At 42.1% G+C, this 24,447-nt stretch overlaps 1 protein-coding gene across 3 annotated transcripts; it reads right to left on the bottom strand.

Moving 5' to 3' along the window:
- Positions 1-360: 360 nt before the first annotated feature.
- Positions 361-24,441, bottom strand: OAT (ornithine aminotransferase). 3 transcript variants are annotated; one of them, XM_006031598.3, is made up of 10 exons: positions 24,161-24,441; positions 18,043-18,269; positions 15,794-16,018; positions 15,572-15,667; positions 8,737-8,864; positions 6,812-6,934; positions 5,452-5,580; positions 3,879-3,992; positions 2,872-3,016; positions 361-919 (listed from the first exon to the last, which is right to left on the bottom strand). In XM_006031598.3, exons 2-10 carry the CDS (start codon positions 18,239-18,241, stop codon positions 759-761), a joined length of 1,320 nt encoding a protein of 439 aa, XP_006031660.1. In that variant the 5' UTR covers positions 18,242-18,269; positions 24,161-24,441; the 3' UTR covers positions 361-758. The 3 variants fall into 3 exon arrangements, with proteins under 3 accessions (XP_006031660.1, XP_006031659.3, XP_025069057.1); XM_006031597.3 differs by lacking the exon at positions 24,161-24,441 and adding an exon at positions 23,966-24,088; XM_025213272.1 differs by lacking the exon at positions 24,161-24,441 and adding an exon at positions 23,937-24,036.
- Positions 24,442-24,447: the final 6 nt, after the last annotated feature.

Consider the following 24,447-nt stretch of genomic DNA (forward strand, 5'->3'; position numbering starts at 1 on the left):
GCGGGTCAGACTTGATGATCTGTTGAGGTCCCTTCTGACCCTAGCATCTACGAATCTATGAATCTTGATAAAAGTCTCAAAAAGGCCCACTGAAGCGTGCAATCTATACAGACCTTGGGTGAACTGGGTCAAACAAACATGATGCCTTTTGGGAATGTGCTGCACTCAGCGCACGGGCACACCAAGTTTAAAGTAAAGTGCTGGGGGGGGTGGGGGTTTCACATCTGTAAGCAACCTTAATGATTGGAAGCCTTTTCATAACTATCAAAAAAGGAAGAGAAAAATGAAGCCATTAGTGCCAAGATCTTCATCCCTACAAACACAGCACCAAACCTCAAATATACTCAACAGAAAGTTTTGTGTAGTTTTAGGAGGGCACCATTTTATTCTTATTAAAATATACATAAATTATGCTTTAAGCTTTGGCTGAAACTTTCAGCAATTAAAAAGGCATCTACATACAGGCTCCTGCCAGGCAGTTTGATTTGAAGTATATAATACATGATACACTAAATATAGTATCACCACTTTGTTTCCAAATAGTTGCCAGAGGTTGGAAGCTCTTCAGAGTCACCATATGCCTTTTTCCAATCCATTATAATTTAAAGGCCTAAACATGACTAATTTTTGGAAGAGTGAAATCCTTTTGGATTAAGGGAGTGGATGATGCTTGCTTCAAGAACAGGCCTTCATAGACCACTTTTTTCCATGCACCACACCTTGGGCCAACTAGCGAATACATTTAAAATATGGTGTCTTCAGAAAGATAGAATGGTCTTGTGAATGATTTCAATGCACTCTCTGATTTCATCCTCCTTGATCACGAGCGGAGGTGCCAGTCTGATGATGTCACCGTGCGTGGGTTTGGCAAGAAGTCCATTATCACGAAGCCGCAGACACACTTTCCAGGCATCATAGTCTAAAGCCAAAAAAGAAGAGAGATGTTTACACTGCAGTTAAATAAATGGCACAATGTTTACTGGTGATTTGTGTGTGGGGCCAGATCGCAAATTCCTTGCCACCTGGCAGCAGAAAGATTAAATATGTAGAGTTCTTTATTGTAAATGTGCTGGCTGCTTATAAGCATCTTTCCAGGTATGTTAACGAGGAACACATGTGATGCCCTGGCACCAAGTCTACCTCAAGCATCTGCTTTTTTTGCATCTCTAAGTTAAGAATTTTTAATGGAAGATGCATGCCATCTATTTTGTACCATATTATAAATTAACACAGATTTAATGCCCAAAAAGGGGCAAACTGGGGAACTCATTTGCCATTCACACCCTCCTTTGCTCCAATGACATTACTTTCCATCTAGGCACTGGAGATCATCCCCACCAAACCCAATCACTGCAGTTAAGTAACTGGATGCTGCAATCTCAGTTTAAGACAAGAAACAACACAGAAGGGAGGTTGAAGGCAGGTTAGTATTTCAATACATTGTTCACATGTCTCAAAGTGATTACAAATTTATTACAAATTTTCCTACCACAGAAAAGTACAGTACCACACCCAGCAGAACAAATCAGAGTATGTAATAACAGTACGCTATATTGTACCCTGGCTTTTTAGCCACTTTCTGGTATGATTCGAGGTATTTGTCCCTGAACATATTTTTTTCTCAATTTTGCCTCTCAATAACTTGTTACATTCATTTCTCCTGCTTTATTTCTAACCAGGCATTGACAACCTGGGAGTAAGGCAGCAAGGCATCCTCACAACGTGCCTTTAAACTCTAGGAAGCAAGTCCTTCCTTAATCTGGGAGTGAATTCCAGGGCATGCTGCATGTTCCATTCAGTTTTGTTTCCATTAGCAGCTGGCAGAGTGTTTATTGGCAACACTCTGAAATGTGAAGATTACTGCAAGCAATTATTTGAAAGACAGTATTTGTGAACACCAGAGATGACAATGATCAGAGCAATACAAAATAAAATCCTGACAGACTAAAAAAGGTTGCGAACCACTAGCTTACCCCAATACTCTGCTCACATTTAAATACACCAGAAAGGAAAAGCCTCCTTTGTCAAAAGCATGTACCTGTATGCACAAACTTTGTACATGCCACAAAATTGGCCTTTAAAGCAGCTTAAATGCACTTTTGCACTGCTTTAATGGCATTACTGTTTGCACGTTTGGTGGCATATTCCGCTTTAATGGTGTTGCTGTTTGCAAGCTTGGCAATGTATTTAAAACACTTTGTTATGTAGCAAGATAAAACACCTCCAAGGTGTTTTAGTTTGCTACTTTATAAAGTGCAACAGTGCACAGGGCACTGAAAACCAACATACTCAGGGCTTGGTGGGCCCCGCACAGCTCAGGGGCTGTGGGACCCAGCAGCAGCCCATGCAGGCAGGCTCCACTGAAGGGGGAAAAAAAATAAAAGCGGCAAGCCTGATCTTTTCTTTTTTTTTCCTCCCCAGAGCCTGCCTACCTGAGCTGTGCAGAGACCCAGTGCTTCCCTCCATGGCTGTGGGCAGGGACAGTACTTCCCTCTGCAGCTGCGGCACCCCCCGGGGCCCCTGTGCAGCTCAGGGACCACTAGGCCCACCGGCAGCTCGCCCCGCCCCGCCCCCTTCCCCGCTACTGAAGAGGCAGGTAAGGATCGAGCACCCGCCCTTGTGTACACGCCATGGGGGTTTAGCTCTATTTAAATTCTTCCTAAATTGAAGCGGTGTTTTTAAAAACTCACCGTTTCAATTTAGGGAGAACTAAACCAAATTAAACCCCCGTGGTGTGTACAAGCAACCCTACAGACTATGATGAGCCAACCAAGACACGAACCCCAATAGGTTATCCCCATCCCACAAAATATCTTATCCTTTTTTTCTTGCTCACACTTTGATTCTGTAATTTGTCAAGAGTTTCTTTACCTTTAGTTTGACGAATAACAATGGCATTTAATAATCCTTTCCCTCTCACACAGGTCACAATGTCTGATGGTGTCTTCATGAGTTCACTTCTCAATAAGATACCCATTGCGTCTGCATTTTTAACTAAGCCTTCTTCTTCTATTACCTAAAAAGAAGAAGGAGCTCAGGAAAACTGCATAACTTTTTGGTTATTTGGGTCCTAGCTACTAATAGGGAATACACCATCCTGATATGCATAAGCATGAAATATATTAGGTAAAACAATGCTCAATGGTAGAATACAAAAGCCATATCCACTAAAAAAGTCACAGCAAAGACCTAAGCATCCATATTGACCTAGAAAAGAATCTGATCTATGAAGTTCTCAGCTCTATACATTTGACAACTATGAGGGTTTTTTTAAGTTAATAATTTACATCAAATAACATTAATTATGCAATTTCTTAATTATTAAAATACAGGTTCTTGACATGATTTTAACAGCTTTTCTTTGAGTTGCAACACCAGATATTAATTTAAATCAAAACTAATAATAGACTTTGATATCTTTTTGAAGTTGTTGTAGTAAAATGAAGCAACCAGATTTTTTTCCTTTTTTAAGGAAAAAGGCTTAAAAGAGAGTAATTTGATCAACTTTAAATAACTCTACTGAAATACTGGTCTTTCACCAAGCAAAGGTGTTTTCTTCAATAATATCTATAGCTTATCTTTACTCTTAAAATTTGAGAGACAGTAAAATTAAAAGAAACTAAAAACAAGTTTCTAGGAATGATTTTCAGAATTTATTTTGAAATTAAATAAATGTAGTAGACAAACAAGTAATTAAGCACCATCTTTTTTATTCTAAACCTAGATTCCATTGTCTCCATCAATAGAAATGTCCTATATTAAAAAAAAAAGTGAAGTCTGTGTTCTCCATTGTTTATATACCCTAGTTTTGTTCTTTAGCCATATCAAACTGAATGGCTGTCCTTGGAACCTCAAAAATTCAGCTAGAACATATATACCTCAAGTGCTGCCACAGCCACACGGCAAGCTAATGGATTTCCTCCATAGGTAGAGCCATGTTCACCAGGCTTAATAGACAGCATAACTTCATCATCACATAGTACTGCTGATACCTAAAAATAAGAATGTTTGGTTAAGCTTTATTTAGACCAAGCTGTCTTAGTACCTAGAAAATGGTGATTTTAATTCTTAATAGATTTTGTTACAAGCATACCTGCTACCAATTCTATAGAGTGAGAGTCTGTTTGGCAGTCACATAACACAGTATTACCTTCTAATATTTCGTAAAAACACTTAACTGCACAGGTATGATATAATGTCTCAGCAGATTTGAAAGACTGTGCAGAATTAGTATTACTTCAAGATTATAATATTCAGTGTTTCACTTAACAGCTCAGAAAGAGCTTCAGTCAGCTGAAATACTTCATTACTGGTTCTAACTTCTGGCCTATTAAGCAAGAATTTTATCATCTGACAGCCATTTAAGCCAATTTACACAGGCACTCTGGACAGCTGAAATAAGATGCAGACTAATGCTAGTTGTTTCAAAGTTTATCTAGCAAGACAGCAATGAAATAAAACATACCATGCCCAGAGTTGAGCCCATTTACTAGAATATAATTCAACCAGATAGGTGCCATAATGCAGTAGTCAGTGGGTGCATCTACAAGATGTTTACTGCAGAGCTGCCCAATTAACTCTGAAGTAAACATCTCTGCATTTACACATGCCCCCTGTTTCATGTATCCATATAAAACTAATGAAGTACTAGCCTGCTCCATAATTTTAAATTTAGAAATTTTTTGTGCACAAGAGTGCACATGTAGACACTGCCCAAAAGGCTGGGGCACAATAGGTGCTTCAGTGCAGGGCCTAGCTGCCAGCTAGCCCCGCACTGAAGCACCCTCATGCCCCAGCCAGGCCCTCTGCAGCAAATTGAGCCTGGTCAGAACAGCACTGGGCTGCTGCCAGCTGGGGAAGCTCTGACCAGGCTCAATGTGCTGCACATGAATCAACTCCAGAGCAAATTGCTCCAAAATTATTTTCTCCCAGGTGCACATTCACATGATTCACCCAAGAGCAAAAAACTCTGGAGCAATAAGTTCTGGGGTTTATTCATGCGCATTAACTGCACATGTAGATGTGCCCATTGTTAGGCTCACAACCCTTCAGATCACCAGACATAAGAACTAAAGATACCCCATCCTAGTTCCGCTAATTCCAAAATTGTTCCCTTAAGAAACAAGGCATTATGACTGCCTTGGAAGATGAAAGCAAAGAGTCCTGCCCTTGATAAACTTAATACCAGGTCAATTGTACACATGCACTGCTTATTTCAAAGTACAGATAGATCATATATAAAAACAACTTCTCTAGCAAGTTGGAATATCTTGACCTGAACATCCTATAGCTCCATAACCAGTTACTTCTCTCATCCATTCCCAAGAATTCCAAACACCAGGTCAACTCTACGTATTTTGAGAACAAAATATAAAGTCTAAGCGGTGTCAGCAATTAGTTTAAACTACAAAAAACAGTTATTTTGTTTTATGTTCTGGTTTTTTTACTTACGGGATATAAGCCACCAGACAGAGCCTTTCCAAGAAGGACTAGATCAGGTCTCACATTTTCATGGTCAACAGCCAGCATTTTCCCAGTTCTAGCTAAACCAGTTTGTATTTCATCAGCAATAAAGAGAACCTTTAAAAAAAAAAAAAAATCAGTAATGAATGACTGTGGGCATGTCTACACAAGATGCCTGAATGTGCAATGAACTGTTCTACTGTGCATTATCATGTCATGGCAAAAACAGCACTCGTGTGCAGTAAAATTAGTCTACTACACATTGTCAGCAAACAAAAGTTTACCTTTGCTACCGCGCATTAGCGCAGCTACTGAGCCTTTATCTTTACCCCATATTAGAGGTACTAAACTTAATGCACAGGAGCAAAGGTACATTAATGAACATGCAGGCGCATCCTGGTTTTACTCAATCAGATAATCCCACTCAGATATCAACAACAAACTCTCACAGAGGCAATAAACAACATAGTAAACCATATATAGTGTCGAAAAGGCCTACCAGCTAATTTACCATTTTATTTCCCCAAAACTCATGAAAATGCTTTTGTACCATGGAATACACTGCAATACGTGTTATTCAAATGGTGACTGGTAGATTATAGCCTTTGAGGGTTAAGGATTCTATCCAATATGAGGCATGTTCCATAATGTGGATAATTAGTTCTACCCAATGGGTTCAACATTATGAGTGGAATGGCCATTTTTGAAAACAAGATTTCATTCAATTTGCAGAAAAACAATCAGTGATACAAAACACATAACACTGTCTATTGCACACCTCAATGGACTAAGTCCACATCAAAGACTGTGTGCCAGTGGCTGGGTGTCTCCTGAAGAAGGGTTCAGGACTGATATGATGATAATATCACCTCACCCCTGGAAAAGATGGTTGTCAAGGTTAGCATCACTGGTAGGAGAGTTCATATTGTAACTGCCCAGCTCTCTAACCTAGGGTAAAATTCCTTTTACCTCACATAAATTGTTTCCATCACTTCTAGTGCCTTGAAAAAGTTAAGAAAAAAATAATTAAATGACATAACTGAGAAACAAAAGAGAACTACTCTAGTCATTCTCATGCCCACTGAAAGAAAGGAAGTGATTTAATAATACACCAAGTCCTCTATGCAGCTGTGCAACAAGGGTGGGTGAGCATCAGTCCTGGGTGATGATTTAGAGGCAGTACCAGAATGACAGCCCCAGGGAGCCCATACCCCTGCAGCAGCTACAACAGCCCCTTTGAAAGGAGGTCAGCACCTGCCCTCACTCGCCCCACCCAGACCACAAAAATTCCAAATTATACCTCAGTCTACACGTCACATTTTGATTTAAATGCACCGACGGTCCTTACGTTGTGTTTTGTGCACAGCTCTCGCACTCCTGTAAGGTAACCTTCATCGGGGACAACCACACCTGCTTCACCTTGAATTGGTTCAACCATGAAAGCTGCTACATTGGGATCTTGAAGAGCACGCTATAAAAAAAAAAAAAAAAAAAAAAAAAAGACATATGGATTGAAAAGATGGAAGAAGGAAAGACACCTAGACAAGCAACGCATACAACTTTTAGTGAAATATTCTGAGATGAATCCCAATAACAGAATCTCCAGATAAATGCAAAATTCTACTTAAGATGAACATACTGGGTGACACTAAGGTCACATATTTTAACATTTATAACATGAAGGAGTAAAAGCCAAATTCTATCTCCAACCCAGAAGCATACATCACCTGTACTTTGAAAGATTAGTTGGCCTGCTTGCATATAAGATTAGAAGCCTCATAGCCTTCTAGTCCAGAAAAGCCATTTATCAAATCTGTTATGATTTTTCCCACATATGCATTTAAATTAGCATTTCCATACATGGGAAACCTTGAAACAGATGAGCAGTTGTTTAACACTACTCCCAGTTTCAGTCAAAGGGAGACAGAGAGGGTGGGAGAAAAAGACCCACCGAAGAGCAGCTTTTTCACCCTACATTGGGTCTGCAGATATGTTATCACATCTCCTACAAAAAAAGCCTTAGAGTTCAAGGAAACCGAGCAGGTTTGCAATTTTCTCAGTAAATCTTCCTCTGCAAGGTGAGACTTGCCAGTGTCAGGAGGTGTTTGCTGACTGCTAAGAAAGTACTGCTGCAGGATGCTGGCATCTTAGCCTCCCTGAAGGAGATAGTCAAAGCCTCTGTTAATAACAGAACCCTTCTGTTTATTTATTAGCCAGGACGGACGTGGTTGAGATTATAAGTCAAAACTCAAAACACCTCCAAAACGTCATTCAAGTTGGCTGAAACCCAGTAAACAAATAGAGTTTCTTCCATGAATATTCCTAGCCTAATCCAAATCTGAATAAACTTGTCCACAGAGCAGCTAGAAAATACTGAGATACCTTTGTTTCTGTAAGAAGTTAACGTGCTGTTTCAGTCAAGTTCTTAGGAGACAAACATCTCTATCACACAAGCCGTCACCCCTCTCCAAATCACTGGCACCATTCTTGGCAGTCTCAGCAGACAAACCACAGGCACAGAGAGTGGACTGACCTCGGACCCTTACAGGTGTTGCATCCAGACCATGGAAACGCAGCACGGTGAAGCTTATACGCCCACTACCTCAGCTTTATTTCTATAATGACCAAGTGGAAGCCTTCTATCTCTGCAGCTGTAAATCCAGAACCCTATTAGCATTAAAATTCACTGATTTATTTGTCCCTGTAACCACAAAATAAATCAGCCCATGACTGTGTCAGCTCTCAAACTGATTTTTGCTCTGCTCTTAGTTTGATAGGGAACCCCTGAGAAAACTCAGAGAATTGTCAAAATGGCAATAGCACTCAAGTGAAACAATACCACAAAATTGGTCTTAGAGGACACTGTACTACTGAAAATGCCCTTTAATTATTCCTAACCATCTGTCTACTAAAAAGCTCACCGGACTTGTGAGAAGAATTCCTGAGGGCAACATCTCAGGCCTGAATGTTGATTTTGAATTTATACAAGTTTGAACTTTTCCAGGTTCCTCCTACAGTCTCAAATATCTGGTACTTTTCCTCACTGAGGCTCTGAACACTTTAGCATCATACAATGTACTGAGCTAGCTCAGTTTTCTTTCAGTGTGCTGAAGTTAAAACTTCAAAAACCAAGCAAAAAGTACAATTTATTTTACAGCCACAACATTTATCCAAGGGTAAATAAACCAAATTCACTTTCTTTATGTCAATATTTACTACCTCTGAAAGGAGACATGTAAAAGAGTTATTACAGAGGAAGAAACCGCGAAATACCTCAAGAGCTGGTAGGTCATTGTATGGTATTATTTCGAACCCTGGCATAAACGGTCCAAACCCTTCATAACTGGATGGGTCTGTAGAGCTAGAGATGGCAGACATTGTTCGGCCCCAGAAGTTACCAGCTAGAAGGGGAATAACAAATTATAGCAGTTAGTCATCCTTTTCAACTGAGATGGGAAAAAATTATAGTTAGCCAACTATTAGACCAGTTCTAATTGGGTTTTTTAAAAAGATTTATATAACATCCAAGTCTCTACCAAATGCTATAATTTTCTGCTATGTTATGAATGTCACGAAGTGGGAGAAAAATTATTTTATTGGAGGTGCCAAATGCACAAAATTATGTGTTTTTTTAATCTTTGTCAATAATGCAAGACATTATTAGTACTTCCAGCAGATAATATTTCAGCCAGAACTTTTAGTGAACGGTACCCCTTTAACAAGGCAATCAGGTAACACTGGGTCCAACACACCGATTGTGAAAACAAGCTTTTACACAACTTAAGACCAATAAAGATGTCCCCATACATGTTAAAGTTCCAAGAGAACAAATTTTATTTTTTATTTTTTGCATTGTGATGCTTCACAGGAAGACGACAGTTAAGCTTACCAGGAACTAACTGTAAACCAAAGTGAAATATTAATCTGTAGTGTCACAGCTCAAGCGAAGAGAAATGTAAGACAAGTTAATTAGCACAAAGAAAGCCAGTTGTAAGAAGGTATTTAGTAACACAGCTACAGAAATTCAAGAGGTGGGTCCAAGCTCTCAGCAGCCTTACAACTGCTTCGTGCCAATTCATTGGTGCGAATAAGACATTTAAAAAAAAGTAGACTCTAGGAGCTGCCTAGACCCAAGTATGTCAACTCCATGCAAGCTACCTTCCAACAGCCAGGTCAAGAGGTACCACACCACTAAATAGTAGTAACACTTAGTTGCTGAATGGCCACTAATTGGATTGCATATATTTTGCCTATTGCAACTCATTTTATCTAGGAATAAAGCTCTATCCAATATAAAGCCACAACTGGTACAAAATGCAGCAGCATCTGTATACTTAACATTACAGGTTGCCACAATAATGTCACCCTAATGATGCATTGCACCTCCTGGCTACTTACTGAGTACAGAATCTACCCCAAGATCTCTGACCTGATGCTCCAAATCTACTGTGTTGCTGGACCTAGATACTCAAGAGAGACAATGCCAACCTCCCATCAAGAGAAGGGCTGTTATTTCTATTTAACATCTTTGACAGGTAACGCAGTATTGTGGTTATAGGGGATGGAAACATAAAACTGGATGCATATCTCGTTTATCAAAATAAGACCTTTGACACTCTCCCATGGCATTCTCATGAATTAGGGATGTAAATATCATTTAAAAATATTCTTTTAACCTCCTCTAATTATATTGGTTAAATGATTAACCGATGATAAAGCAGCTGGGACACAGCTGCTGCTGGGAGCCACTACCCGTGCCTTTTGACTGGGCGGATGGGGGGGAAGGAAGCAAGTCTAGTCAGATAACACAGCCCACGTGAAGTCATGGGTTAGGAGGGAGGGAGCACCTGTGAAGGAGCATCTAATTGTTTAACTGATGAGTCATTAGGCTGCTTGCTATTTTCCTCTTAAGCCAAGGTTCAGCAACATTTTTGGGCAGAGTGCCAAAAACACCTGCAACCTCGACTTATAAGATGTGTGTGTGCCAGAGGCAGACAGCGGGGGAGCTGCAAGGGGCCCAATCCTTGTTGTGGCAGCTCAGCCCTGGCCCCATCCCTGCCATCTACCCCAAAGTGCACATGCACCCACCACCAGCAATGAGAAGGGCCAGGGCTTTGCGGACCCCAGTGCAGCAATATGAGGCCTCCCCGCTGCCTGCCACAGCTGGCCTGAGCTCTGAGCAGGCCCCTGCTGCCCACAATAGAGTCCAGGCTGCTTGCAGCAGGGAGGCTGCAAGCAGCTGCACCAAAATCCACATAGCCCCAGCCTGGCTCGTTGTCAGTGGCAGGTACATGGATGAGATGGATAACAGGAAAGGGGCCAGGGCTGCACTGCCACAAGGATTGAGCCCTTCACAGACCCGACCCCCTCCTCCCGCACACTGTCCACCCCCAGTACGTGTGTCAAATGCAAAATGCATTCACATGCCACACTCTGGCATGCATGCCAGGAGTTGCTTACCTCTGTCTTAGGCTATGGATATTAGTCCCACTCCCCACAACACCCCTCCTCTTCACCCCTCCCTTCTTCCTGCCTGACTTGCTGCCTTCTGTTTCCTGCTGGGGCACCGCATGGCTTCCCATTCTCCCTTCCCTGCAAGACTGCACCCACCCTGAGCTAAAGGATAACCGGTAAGCTAACCACTCATCACTTCACTAATCAGTTAAATTATTAATCATTTAAACTTCTGTATCTTTGTCATTAAGATAAAGAATTACAGACTAGAGAAAAGTACTGTAAGGTGGATGTATAACTGTTTGGATCACCGTGAGTAGTCATCAATGGCTCAATGTCTAGTTGGGAGGAGGTATCAAGTGGGGTTACCCAGGGGTCTGTCCTGGGTCCGGTACTGTTTAACACTTTCATTAATGATTTGGACGATTAAATTGAGTGCATGCTTAACAGATCTGCAGATGATACCAAACTGGACAGAATTGCAGACAACCTGGAAGATAGGGCTAGGATCCAGAATGATCTGGATAAATTAAAGCAGTGTTTCTCAAGCTATGTTTTTCAGAACCCTAAGGTTCTGCAACATCATCAGGGATTCTGCGAAGAGACTGGGGGTAATAGCAGAGCAGGCTGGCAACCAGTTCACCACTGCCAGACTGGGTGACCTGGCTCTACATCAGATCATGTCACCTGCAAGACAGAGGTAGTAATATGAAAGGGTTCCATGACTTCAAGAAGCTTTCAAACTTCTTAAAGTCATGGAACTCTTTGAAAATCACTGGACTACAGAAATGTTCTGCAATCAAATCAGATGAAATTCAGCAAGGACAAGCGCGAAGTCCTACACGCGAGATGGAATAATTGCATGCACAGATACAGACTGAAGACTGGCTAGCTGCAGTACCACAGATAAGGACCTGGACCTTCTCTTCACCTGGTAGAGTAGACCATAAGATGAATGTGAGCCAACAGTGTGCTCTTGTTGTAAAAAAACAAAAGCCAACAGCATATTGGGGTAATAATTGTTTTCCAACTATTTAAGTTGGCCTAATAAAAGATATCAGATTCACCCAAAGAACCTTGTCTGCCTAACAGCATATTGGGTTATTTGAACCAGAGTGTCACCTGGAAATCAAGAGAAATGATTCTGCCTCTCTATTTAGCACTGGTGAATCTTCACCTGGAGTAGTGTGTCCAGTTTTGGGCCCCACACTTGAAGAAAGATGTGAACAAATTGAAGAGTCCACCAGAGACCAACAATAATGATTAGAAGACTGGGAAGCATGACATATGAGGAAGGACTGAAAAAGCTAGGTTTATTTAGTCTGGAGAAGAGTAGACTGAGGAGGGATTTAATAAAAGTCTTCAAATACCTGAAGGCCAGTTATAGAGAAGATGGAGATAGACTCTTCTCTGTGGCCACAGCACTAGAAGCAATGGCCCTCAAGATGCAGGAGAGGACATTTAAGCTTGAGATTAGAAAGAACTTCCTGACTATGAGGGTGGTCAAGCATTAGGATAGAAGTTGTGGAATCTCCATCCCTGGAAATTTTCTAGAGCAAGTTAGAGAGACACCTGGATTAAGTGGTCTAGTCAGATATGATCCTGACCTGAGCAGGGGGCTGGGCTAGATGACCTCATGAGGTTCCTTCCAGCCCTATTTTCCAATGATCCTATAAGATAGCATTTGTTAAACTGCCTTCTCTAAATAGTAAGTTAAAAAATATAAGAGGGGTTGAGGGGAGCGGAAATAAATTTTTTTAAGATTTCAAACACTTCTGGCATTTTAAAATATCACTGGTCCTATAGACAGTTATGCAATATTCAACTCTGACCTTAAAAGAGCATTTACAAACATAATTGAATTCAGCAAGGTTGCAAAAGCAGAACTAATGGTGGGTTAGGGTTTAACAGCTATCTGTACCACGTGCCAAAGCAGCCCTCACAGCTGCTTCAGTTAAAAAATCAGCTTGTCATTGACTAGAGATATAAAATCTCTTCAAAACAAAAATAGAAATCACTAAGTGACACTAGTATTGAGATATATTAGAGTATTTTCCAGTGTTTCAAAATATTCAAGTAGCGCATTCTTTGCTAATAAGAGAATGCCAACATAGTAATCTGAGCTAGGTAGGAGTGGTTATTTTTTAGCAAGACACAAGTTCTTTTCAATCACAAGCCAGAAATGATGCAACTGATTGACTAGATGCAACAAAGAACACTAGGAAATGTTAGCTCCTAGTACTGAACTCTGCTAGACTGCTTGTTATACTCACTACCTAATTAAGATTATGACATAACTCTGCTTGGATTAAGATACCATAATTTATGCCAAATCTATAAATTAGAATCACAGACAAAGTTACCCAGAAGAAAAAATTCAGTCTGAAAGCTGCAAAGCAAAGGGGGCGTGATTTCAAATGCTGAATGTCCTAGGGAACCAGACAAAGATCTGGGATTGGCTGCCTGATTAGATCCTTCTCATCAGCTGGTCTGCTGAGCTGCCTAAAGGCATGCCTGAAAGCAAAACAGATTTTGCACTTAACACAATAATGGGAACAAACAGGGAAAGTGATGTAACCTCACAGAAAACTGACAAGTCTAATGGGAATTGTTACTGGCTATTAGGTTCTCATTTACAAAGGAAGTTTTAAATGTGCAGAGGTACAAAAACTTGACTTTGCGGTTTAGAAACACTAGATATTCAATTTATATTACATAGGAGGTTAACAGAAGATCCAAGTTTCTAAAATCCAAGTTCATCATTCTGTTTTCCCTGCAGGAGTTGCAATGGCCACAAGCATCTAACAACAAAGCAGGGAACTATACTCATTGACCTGTTGTCAGATTTGATATCAATATTTCCAGGGAAGCAGCAAGCTGAACTATACATTTAAGACAAGGAAGAATTCATTTTAATTTTCAGGGGGGGCGTTATTTTAAAAGCATTCCTGTTAAGACAAGATACATTTTCTACATGACCCAGAATCTCCACTAAAACTAAACTTTACAACAGTGGTTCTCAACCTGATCAGGCTTGAGGCACCCCTCCATAACTTTTCTGATTTTGATAGCCCTTCGGTTGAGAACCACTTTTCTAAAGCTAAGTAGCTGTGTGCCCTGGGCACAGAGAGGGGTGAGGAGGGGGTTGTGCTGACAGCAGGAGGGTGGGAAGCCAAACAGTCTTACCTGGGCGCACCCAGGGGCTCCCAGCAGGGACCCAGGACAGAGTTCCCTCAACAGCCTTACTCATCCTCCCTTCTGTTAACCCTCTCAAACATGCCAGGATCTGCTTGTAGAATCTGGCTTTAAAAGCTTAATTTGACTGTGGCTGTGAACAGGTTAACAGGAGCTATTGTTGCACAGCAGGGAGAAAAGGACCCAGGCTGTGAGGAGAACCCTGACTCTGGTCAGCCCCTCCCCACATCCCCCAGTTCATCTGCCTCGCCAACATAAACAGCATCTCAGCAAGCCTGTACTGAGAACAACCCACTGCTGTCAGTCCAGGACCCCTGCCTACAGAGGGATAGCAAGCTCTTTGGGGGTGGGAAGTGAAATTGTGCTGACTACTGGAGGTGTGGGAGAGGGAGAGGGAGAGGGAGAGGGTGGTGCACAGCAGTATGGTTTCAGCAGTTCCTGAAGAACAGGCAGCAGCGCAGGCTACCAGGGGGTTGCTGTAGGTCCCCTGTTGGCTGCCCCCCAACCCCTGGAGGCAGGACTGTGCGTCCCTTGGTACAGCTTTCATGGCAGGAGTATCATTCCACCCCTTCTGCTTCCGATACACCGCTGGGCATGGGGTTGCACATGCCCACTCCTATGGTGGGAAGCAACACACAGCTGCCTCTGCCTTTGCAAAGACTCCTGCCTCTAGATCAGCACCCATGGCTGGTGCCCTGCTCGCTCCCCCGCCTCTGCTCCACCCACCTAGTTACACTACTGTCCCCCCACCTGCATTCCAGTGCCCACCCCATAGTCAGCATCCAGGGCTCATGCCCCAGTCACCCAGCTACAGCCAGGCAAAACTGTCTCCTTTGCCTCACTAGGGACAGTGGCAAGAGGACCCAGCAAGGCCTGCAGCTGCTTCCAAATCTTCTTGGCATGCCCCTCCTGGGACAAAAACATGCTGGACAGTTCCACCTGGATGCTGCAGAAGTGTTGGCTTTCTGGCACCCCTGAACAGGTCTCATGGCACCCCCGGCTGAGACCCACTGCTTTAAACCTCATTCAAAAGAAGTGAAATCAATTCTTAAACTCATATTGAACTTCAGTGTACTCAGCATTTCATCCATAATATTCATCCTAGACTATATGGAAGATCTGAACTTTTATACATGAAATAAAATTGCAGAAAGAAATATTTTGAGAAGACTAAAAATACTGAATTCAAAGTCCTGCAAAAGAGAATTGTTTTAGGTGTGCATGCTGCTGCCTAACCATACTCTGAACTCACAGCATGACTCAACAAAAGAGAAGACATATTTAACGACTGGTTTTAAAGGAAAGCTGCAGGTTTAAAAAAAAGAATCTGTAGTTACAATACATCATCATTCTTTACAAGAAAACAAAAGTGTTAGCCTATGGGTAGAGTTCTATTATAATATCAAATCGTTTCTCTCCCCTGCCAAAATACAAGCTCTTATGATATCACCTCACATACCTGCAAAAAGAATCTTTGCTTTGTATTTTGGAATTCCCTTAACAGTATATGCCCACTTACGAGCCAGTTTACAGGCAGTTTCTCCTGCTTCCACTCCTGAAACACAAAACCAACATAGTTAACATGCTTGTTTGTGCAATCTGGACGTTTGTGCAAAACCAAAGGTTATAAGAACAATAATTCTCATACACACAAGTGGGAAAACAAAGAGAGTGCTTCTACCTGTGTTCATTGGAAGAACTTTATTGTAGTTGAACATTTTTGTGATGTACTCTTCATATTCACCAAGCACATCATTGTAGAATGCTCTGGAGGTAAGGGTCAGTTTCTCAGCTTGAGATTTCAGAGCATCCACAATCTTTGGATGACAGTGACCTTGATTGACAGCACTGTAAGCACTCAAGAAGTCAAAATATTTTCTGCCTTCAACATCCCACATGTAAATGCCTATAAAAATATGATATATGAGCACATGAAAAAAGAAACACACTAAACTACTCACTAAAGCAGTGAGTCTGAACCTTTTAGACTCAATGCACCCTTCATTAGATGCAAGGCACCCGTCAGAAAATGCTAGCTCTTACTTTTCACTCCGTTTTGGACTACAGAAAAACAACAGAACAATTCTTCTGTTACAAAGAACTCAGAAAGACCACAACATGTCAGAATGGTTTTAACACTATGGAACATGCATGCATTGGCAACGTGTAAGGGGTGCATGTGGGTGCACATGCACCCCAAGATCAACTGTGCACCCTCTGCAAGCGCCAGCCATGAAACTGAAAGTGCCAGCGGAAGTGCATTTCCAGTTTTGCCGATCGGCCGCTGAGGGATCCACCTCCCCCAGTCAGCAAGCTGGTGCCCCCCCAGACTCGGGAGACACTAGTCACCTATGCATGCATAAATGGTGTGTCTACCACACAGGCCCCTTGATTGAAGTCTTTTAAGTGACAGGCCACAGCCTGGATAGGAAACTAGTGCAGCATAATCAGTAAGCAACACTCAAGCGTAGCAATGCTTTGCATATGGAGCTGTTGCTACAGTAAATAATTTAGGATCATGTGAATTCTCATTGTTGCTTGTATCCCATGTTCCTGGTGTTGAGTCCTGGGAAGGTGACTCTTGTAAGGAGTTAAGGATAATGAAAGTCTTAATACTGGGATCCTGAAATTTTTCTCAAAGTACTGGAGATAACTGAATTCCTTCAATCTCTATGAACAGTTTCTGCTTCCCCACATAGCACTGAGTAATGAAGGCATCCCTCATGCAAGCACAGAAATCTGCCCTTGCTGACACAGAACCACTGTAAACTCTTTTGGATTAATGAGAACTGTAAAGAGCAGTTGAGTGATTCTGACATAAGTACCAAGTGACACTTGATCAACCAAGGGTATGTGCAAGAGATCATTGATATACTTTTGGTCTTAAATTACAAATCATGTGACAAGGCTCATTCTATTTCTGTCCAGTGTTGAAGTACAGCCACTTATTCACTTGGGGCCAGATTCCACTCCACCTATTAGGAATCTAAGTGGATGTATGGGGACTAGGTGAAAACAGGTAGAATAGTATCAAGTGCCTGAAAATCCATCACTGTATTCACTTTTGTAACTTTAACCTTAAGAATGTCATTTTAACCTTAAGAATGAGTTACACAAAGCAATAAGGAGCAGAAGGATCCATCTTTTGCATTAACCTTTTTTTTAAGGATTCAAGCAGGGTGAAATAGAATCGACTTGGGCACCTAAGGTCACTTAAATGCTATGTAAGTGGAACAGAATTGGATCCTGAGCTTTTAGAGATGTTTAACACTCAGAATTCCTGAAGACTTTGTTAGATGAGTGTGCATGAGCAGGGGTGTGCATTTGCCACAGCAGTAGCAATAGCACTAATTTGTGCCACTGCTTTTTGCCACTGTGCATGCCCCTGCATATGGGTTTTGATGCAAGGCAATTATGGCCATTTCCCTGCTCCTCTCAGCTCTCAGAGTGCTGGAGGAGCCAGGGAACAACTAGAGCGGGGGAGACAGTCTGGGGAGGAGGCCGTAAGCCAGCCGGCCCACCAGCCAGTGCATTTCCCTGGAAGGCCCAGCCTCTGTGTCTGCTGGAGCACCACTTTTTTTGCAGCAGCAGTTTTTTTTTTTATATTAGAAGTTCCCGGTATCAAATTTGCAGCACAGCAAACTGCATGTGTACCATGAGAGGTTTGTGGCACCTCAGCTTTGCGATACCACAAACTGCATGTACACACTCATCTGGATATGTGCACCCTCAAGATTTAGATCCGCTGATCAAATTATTATTTTTTTAAATTACCAGAAGCCTTTAAATGAACAATCACACATTTCAGCCTTTGATTAACAACTAGCATTCACTAACTGTCTCAGACATTATCAAGTTCTATCTGATTGCCTTCAGTAAGTTTGTATATTTCTGAAAACAATGTAAAAACAATTTGAAAAAGAACAGTACCTTTTCCTTTTTCTAGAGCAACAGGTAGAGGATGATAGTTGTGTGCACCATATTTAGCCTCACGTTCAAATATATACTCAGAAGATGGAGGTCCTTGGATAGTTTTTTTGGTTGCAATAGATGCAGTTGAACTCACTGAAGCATGAAAACCACGATGTAGGAGAGACAAGGTTTGTGAGTGGGCCAGTTTGGAAAACATTATTGGCTTCAGGTGCGTGGTTACGTATCTGACAAAAGAAAATTAAACAGTTAGTACCAGCACTCCCCTTCAAAAGAAATGTCTACAGGGAATAGAGTGCTTTTCTACCAGATTACCAAGTCTACGTCTCATTAGTAATTCAACTAAGCTTATATTAGGTACAAAGGAATTCAGTTCTAGCATCAAATATCACAGTAATCAGGCTTCCTGATTTAATATACGATAGTTAGTAGTCTATAAAAAATTTAAAATGATTGATCCCTTGTCTGCACATAGATGTTGTTAAAATTCTACAATGCCATCATTCTTTTATTGTATATCCTAAAAGTTAGTAACTTAGAATTAGTAAGATAAAGAAAATGATAGAAATTTAAGTGTAGCAATAAAAATGCTAAGTATAATTAAATAATAAAATTGTGTATATCTATAGTGTCCTTCATCTGGTGAGTCAAATTCATGTCAGTGAAATCCTAATGCAAGATCAGAGTATAAATTATTTAAACAGAATCAAGAATATGCCCTGTTGCAACTCAAATAAAGTTTAGGTAATAGTACAGCCAAATTTGATAGAATCCAAGTCATTCTAAGTGTAAATCATCATAAGGAAATGAATTTCTGGGCTTGGTATTAATTGCTTTGTACCTCACTGATGTGAAATTCATTTGGCTGTATATGAGAGACACTGATAAAGCAATTTGCTTCAGATAAGCAACCTCAATAGAACCATTATCTTAATTTAAAAACATAAAGATGAAAAGAAAACACATAAAAGGACATTATTGTTATTTTTGATGCCGGGATTTGCATAAATAATTATGGGTCAGATGCAAGTGGGTATGAACGTGTTACTCTTTTATTACCACAAGCTGCCAATAAACTCTTGGCTTCAAACTCTTTAATACAGAAGCCTATCTAAACTCAGGACTCATATGGGATTCACTCAGATGCCAAAAACACATCTACGTGGAGAGGCAGAAACATTTCCAAGAAACCTATGTTGGAAATCTGAAGAAGAGATCAGCTTGCTTTGCCATTACATTTTTGCCATCACAAGGCCATCTTCCTCAAGTATATAAGGAAAAGATTCTGACAAAACAGAATCTATTATAAAGTGTAAATGTTTCTGTACTCCTGCAGTACCATTAAAGATACTGTTAATATTTATTTCTACTGAATCTTTTCTTAAATAAAAGACACGTGAAAAATTCAGTGCCAAATACTGAATATTTTTATGCCAGCTAAGAAGGAAGTTTCTACAGTTCAATAAGTTCCAGACCAAAGAAAACCTCAGGTGAGAGTTTACTCCTATAACCAGTTCCACAGACATTTCCATTACCCTTTCCATGTGGCCCACCCTTTCCGAATGGACAAGTTCAGAGAACAGACTCATTCTACAATTTAAACAAGAGGTGGCACAGAACTGATTTTCTATGCAAGTTCTGAAAGCACCTGACACGTACTACTGTATACCCAAACATCCCTAGATTTATTTTGTGCAAGTTTCCCCACCCAAGGAAGAGAAGGTTTAAGAAGAAACAGGAAAGATTTAGACAGCCCATTAGTTCTGGGATGCAACTGGTAGCTGAAAGAACAGGAACCTGTGACCACTGAAAGTTGGGAAACAGTGTGGTAGCCCAGGAAGTTTACCAAAGATCTCTAAGGGAGCCTCTGTCAGATCTAGTAAATCATTTTAAATACCTATTTTACAATTTTATCAATTTCTAGATTTCTAAAGCATTTCTGTCATGCAGAAGACCATGAGCACTTCAGTCACCCTACTACAATACCGATGAGGTTGTGGCAGTACACCTCTGGTGCCTGCCACTTCAAGGACTGGAGCAGGCAGCTGCTGGCAAGGGAGGCAGCAACATCAGCCCACTAAACTCCTACTCGGGGACCTGGAGGTAAGGGAAGGGGCTATGGGGAGATGGAGGCTCTTGTTGTCCTGGGTAAGACATGAAACTGAGCCCTGGTGGGGCTCCTAGTGGTGTAGGAGCCCCCAGGAAATGCCAGGCCAGTTACCTCCCCAGCGAAAGACAGGAAGGGGTGCCTTATAACTCCAGCCCCACATCCTTGGTGGTGCTCCAGTAGAGCAGGGGGAGCCCAGGCTCGTTAGGAGCCCTGAGGCAGAGTCCAGGCCAGAAGAGGGACCTGGAGCTGCACCCAGGCAGCAGAGTAAAGCCTGGGGGAGCGAGTAGGGACCCTAAGAGAGAGGGGAGATGGAGAGAGAGGTCCTGTGAGTGGGTGACGGATAGAGAGACCCTGAGAGAGGGGCATAATGAAGAGGGAAGAGGCCCAGAGGGGGCATGGAGCGAAGTAGGCTAACAGTTGTAGAGTCGCTCAGCAAACGTTTAGGTGAGGGCAGCAGGAGATGCCCGACAGACTGCGCAGGGACTGACCGAGGCATGGAGAGACAAGCCCGAAGCCGGGTGAGGCTGAGTGGTATGAATGTGGCCCAGGAGAGAGGGCAGCATGAAAGTGGCCGGGTAAGAGCCAGCAGAGTGAATGGGACCCCAGTAAGAGATGGGCATGAGAGTGGCCCTCTGGCATATTATGAAAGAGCTACAACTGTGTGCCCAGTTTGCTCCGGACCTAGGCCGGAGAGGTAACACACAGTGGAACGTCTGCGAGGCATGGGGCATGTACAGGGATGGTCAGAGCATGAACTTGTGACCCTACCCATTGGGGCATACAAAAGGTAGTCTCCCACTCAAGTAACAGCTGAACTCTATTTTCATCAAGGCATGGCAAGCTAGTGGAGCGGCCAGACTCCCCAGAGACAGGGGAAGACTGTAGGCACAGACCTGGCCAGGAAGGTAACCCTGTTACAGAGGTCAAGTGATTTCTAGTATTTCAGTCATACTTTTTGATAAAGTAAAAGAATGTGCCACTCATTTTCATCCCTGAGTTTGCAATTAGAGCAATTACGTATAGGTTAAAGTTAGGGAAACCTTTATAAAATAGAGTTAGTAAAAAAATACTAGACTTTGTTTGGAAGTTTGTTTTTTTACCCCATTGGGTAAAAGGCTTACTAGATTTAATATCTAAAAAAATCAACTGTTCTTAAGGAAATTACTTAAGGTTTTAAAAAAAAAATTCCATTCGGGTAATACCAATCATAAACTGCACTAGTCTGCAGGAAGCACTGCAGAATAACTCTGAAATGTGAACTGCCTGTTCATTTCAATTGAGGCTAACTTGGATGCCAAGTGGTGATACTTTCAAATGTCAAAATTGTTAACTGTTTCACAGCTCAAAGCATTAAGGAGGTCATATCATATTATAAAGTCAAGCCAAGATTTCTCCAGGAATGGGGTATGTGCCACTGACCGGCACAAAAGACAATGCAGGGCTCTTACGAAGTTGCCACAAAGAAGAATGTATTTTCTCCCCACTGCCCAGTAGGTACAATGGGTTACCCCCATCATAGAAGATGTACGTATTCCAGTGCGTAGGTGTTTAGCACTGCGTGGCAAGATCATAGGATAAGAAAAGGGTAGGGCATAACTGGTTTCATTTTCCTGTGCGGAAGCACAGCTTCACAAAGTCTCTGCAGCACTGGTGGAAAGAAAAAGAGCCTTAAGAAGCAGCTATGAAACACAGCACTGGAACAGCCTGACTGCAGTCTCAGGAGACAGCTCTTCAGCAATTAATAATATCCCACTTCCACGGACACATTTAAAAACATAAATATTAAGTCACACAGGGTGTGTCTACACATACACACAGTAGCATCCCAGCACAATTGCCTAGTGACACTTACTGTGCAGTAGCAACCAGCTACCATGCAGTAAGCGTCTCGTGTAGATGTGCCCACGGAAACTAATGGCTGAGCTGTCTGCAGTCAGTAAATTTTGTTATCCTCCACAGGCAGGTGTATTTTTCAAACCCATTGTAATATCTCCTGTACGCTTTCCCCATTACCACTGAACTGTCTATCAAAGGCAACTATGAAGTTTATTAAAATCTAACATTTTTTTTTTTTATTTCTTTCCTATTTAAGTAATATTTTGTCATGGCATATTCTTCTTTCCATACCTAAATAAATATTCAACTACAATAGACATGTTGGTAATGAGACTGTCCTAAGACATTGATGCATTCCAAGAATGTCAGAATCCTGGACAGAAAAAACTCTTTAGACATGATGAGTCAAAAAGTACTCACTCAGAAGCCCCGGGCCTACATTACAGCACTGGTCTTTGCTGCAGGTATCAAAACCAGAAGTGAACAATTGCATCACTGCCCTTAATTTTCAGAAGGTAAAAGCTGCCAAGCAGAACCCCCAGATCAAGAGAGATCCCCTAAGGAACTGCAAACAAGATACCTACGTAGCACACAAGGAGAACATAGTAGATCCAGATTTATTTAGGCCAATAGGGTGTTTCCAGTATTGCGAAACAGCACATTTAGAAATTCTTTAAAAAAATGCAGCCCACAAAGAAAAGTCTAAATAGCACAGATACCTAATCCTATTATCAAATGTCGTACCTCCCACTTACTCTGCAGTAAGCTGGAGTTAAGCTCTGAAGCAGGCCCCTAATTTCTGTTCCAGTCTAAAGCAGCAATCTTGAAATTCTGCAACTACTTAAAGTAAATTAGGAATTCTTGCTTTTTAATGAACATGAAAAAACCAAATCACCAGCTCACTATCATCTGTGTTACTTATATTGCTACTGAATTCAGTTTTACACTGTCCCCAAATTTCCATCATTTAACATAACAATTGCTCTTATAACACAACTGCGCTGCAGCTGTTGCCAAGGAGATTTTGGCAAAAGGGTAGTTTCTGTATTTAGCAATGGGAGAGATGGTGTAAGGCAATGACTGAGCCTCCTCCTAAGCAGAAGCAAAAGTGACATGTCTGGGGGACAACTTGTGCCCCATCAGCTTCCTCACATCACAACCTGCCACGCCATCCAACAAAACACTTAGCTGACGTGCATTCATCCATACATAGGCAGACAAGGTTCTTTGGGTTAATCCAATATCTTTTATTAGACCAACTCAAATATTTGGAAACTATTTTCCAGCTACTTGAGTTGCTCTAATAAAAGATATTGGATTTACCCAAGGAACCTTGTCTGCCTGTGTCCTTAGACCAACACTGCCACAACCTATACCCCCTTCATCCACACGTGTCATAGCTGACACTCCAACAAGCGATGGAGTGAAAAAGCAGAACGCAATGAGGCATTCCCCGCTTCTGCCTTCCTCAAAAGTCTTTTTCTTTGGGGCGTCAATCGTGAAGGGTTTTCTGTACTGCACTGTAGCAAAACTACAAAAGTTAAGCAAGATAAAGATATCAAATAATAACAGCGGAGGCACGTGGGAACAGTTCACGCTTCAGAGCTGTTCTCCCGAGCCCGGCTGCAGACTCAAAGCCATCGATTTACATTCAATTTCATGTATGAAAGGGTTTTCATAAAGGCTAAAAAAAACCCAGCTTCTGCTGCACCGTCTTAAAGCAAGAGGCATTTTTTGCAGCAAATTCCACAGCCGTGAAATCACCGCGCCGCACCTCTACGCAAAGCCAGCGTGCAATTGGCCACGTTCGCTTGAAAAAAATTTTTTTAAATAAATAAAAAAGGCAAGCCACGCAAGTCTGCCTTGCTCTTGAAGAAATCGTTTCCTCCTCCAAAAAAAAAAAAAAAAAGGAGGGGATACTGAATTTCCCACGTCTTGGGAATCTCACCAGCTCGTGGCGGGACCGGTAAATATTACCGTTGTATGTTAATAATTTCCACCAAATAACAAGTTCCTTGGAAGATACTGTACGGGCCACGGAAATTCGAGGAAGGAATAAAAAAAACGATGCCCGCGACGGAGAGCCAGCTCAATTGCATCAGTCAAAACCCTTGGTTCTGGTTTCGCTGCTCGGATGCGATTGGCCCGCGCTATCCCGGCCCCTTCGCACACCTCCGCGCCACAGCAGCTGGCGTGCTCCCGCAGGCCCGGCCCGGGCAGCCTTGGAAAGCCTCCAGGCTCCAGCCCCAAGTACAAGCGGGAACCGAAATGCCTCTGGCTCGGGCTGCTGTCTCGAGGGGCGGCAGACGGGCACGGGGGAGGCGACGTTGAAAGGCCGGGGGGGGCACGGACTGGAAGCTCTGCGGGCCCCTTCGCCAAGCAGCGGGGAATAAAGGGGGCACCGCCCGCTTCGCCCGGCCCGGCCCGGCCCCCGCCCCGGCCCCGGCCCGCCGTTCCCT

The sequence above is a fragment of the Alligator sinensis genome, unplaced genomic scaffold, assembly GCF_000455745.1.
Source record: "Alligator sinensis unplaced genomic scaffold, ASM45574v1 scaffold232_1, whole genome shotgun sequence".
In the NCBI taxonomy this organism is placed as follows: Eukaryota; Metazoa; Chordata; order Crocodylia; family Alligatoridae; genus Alligator; species Alligator sinensis.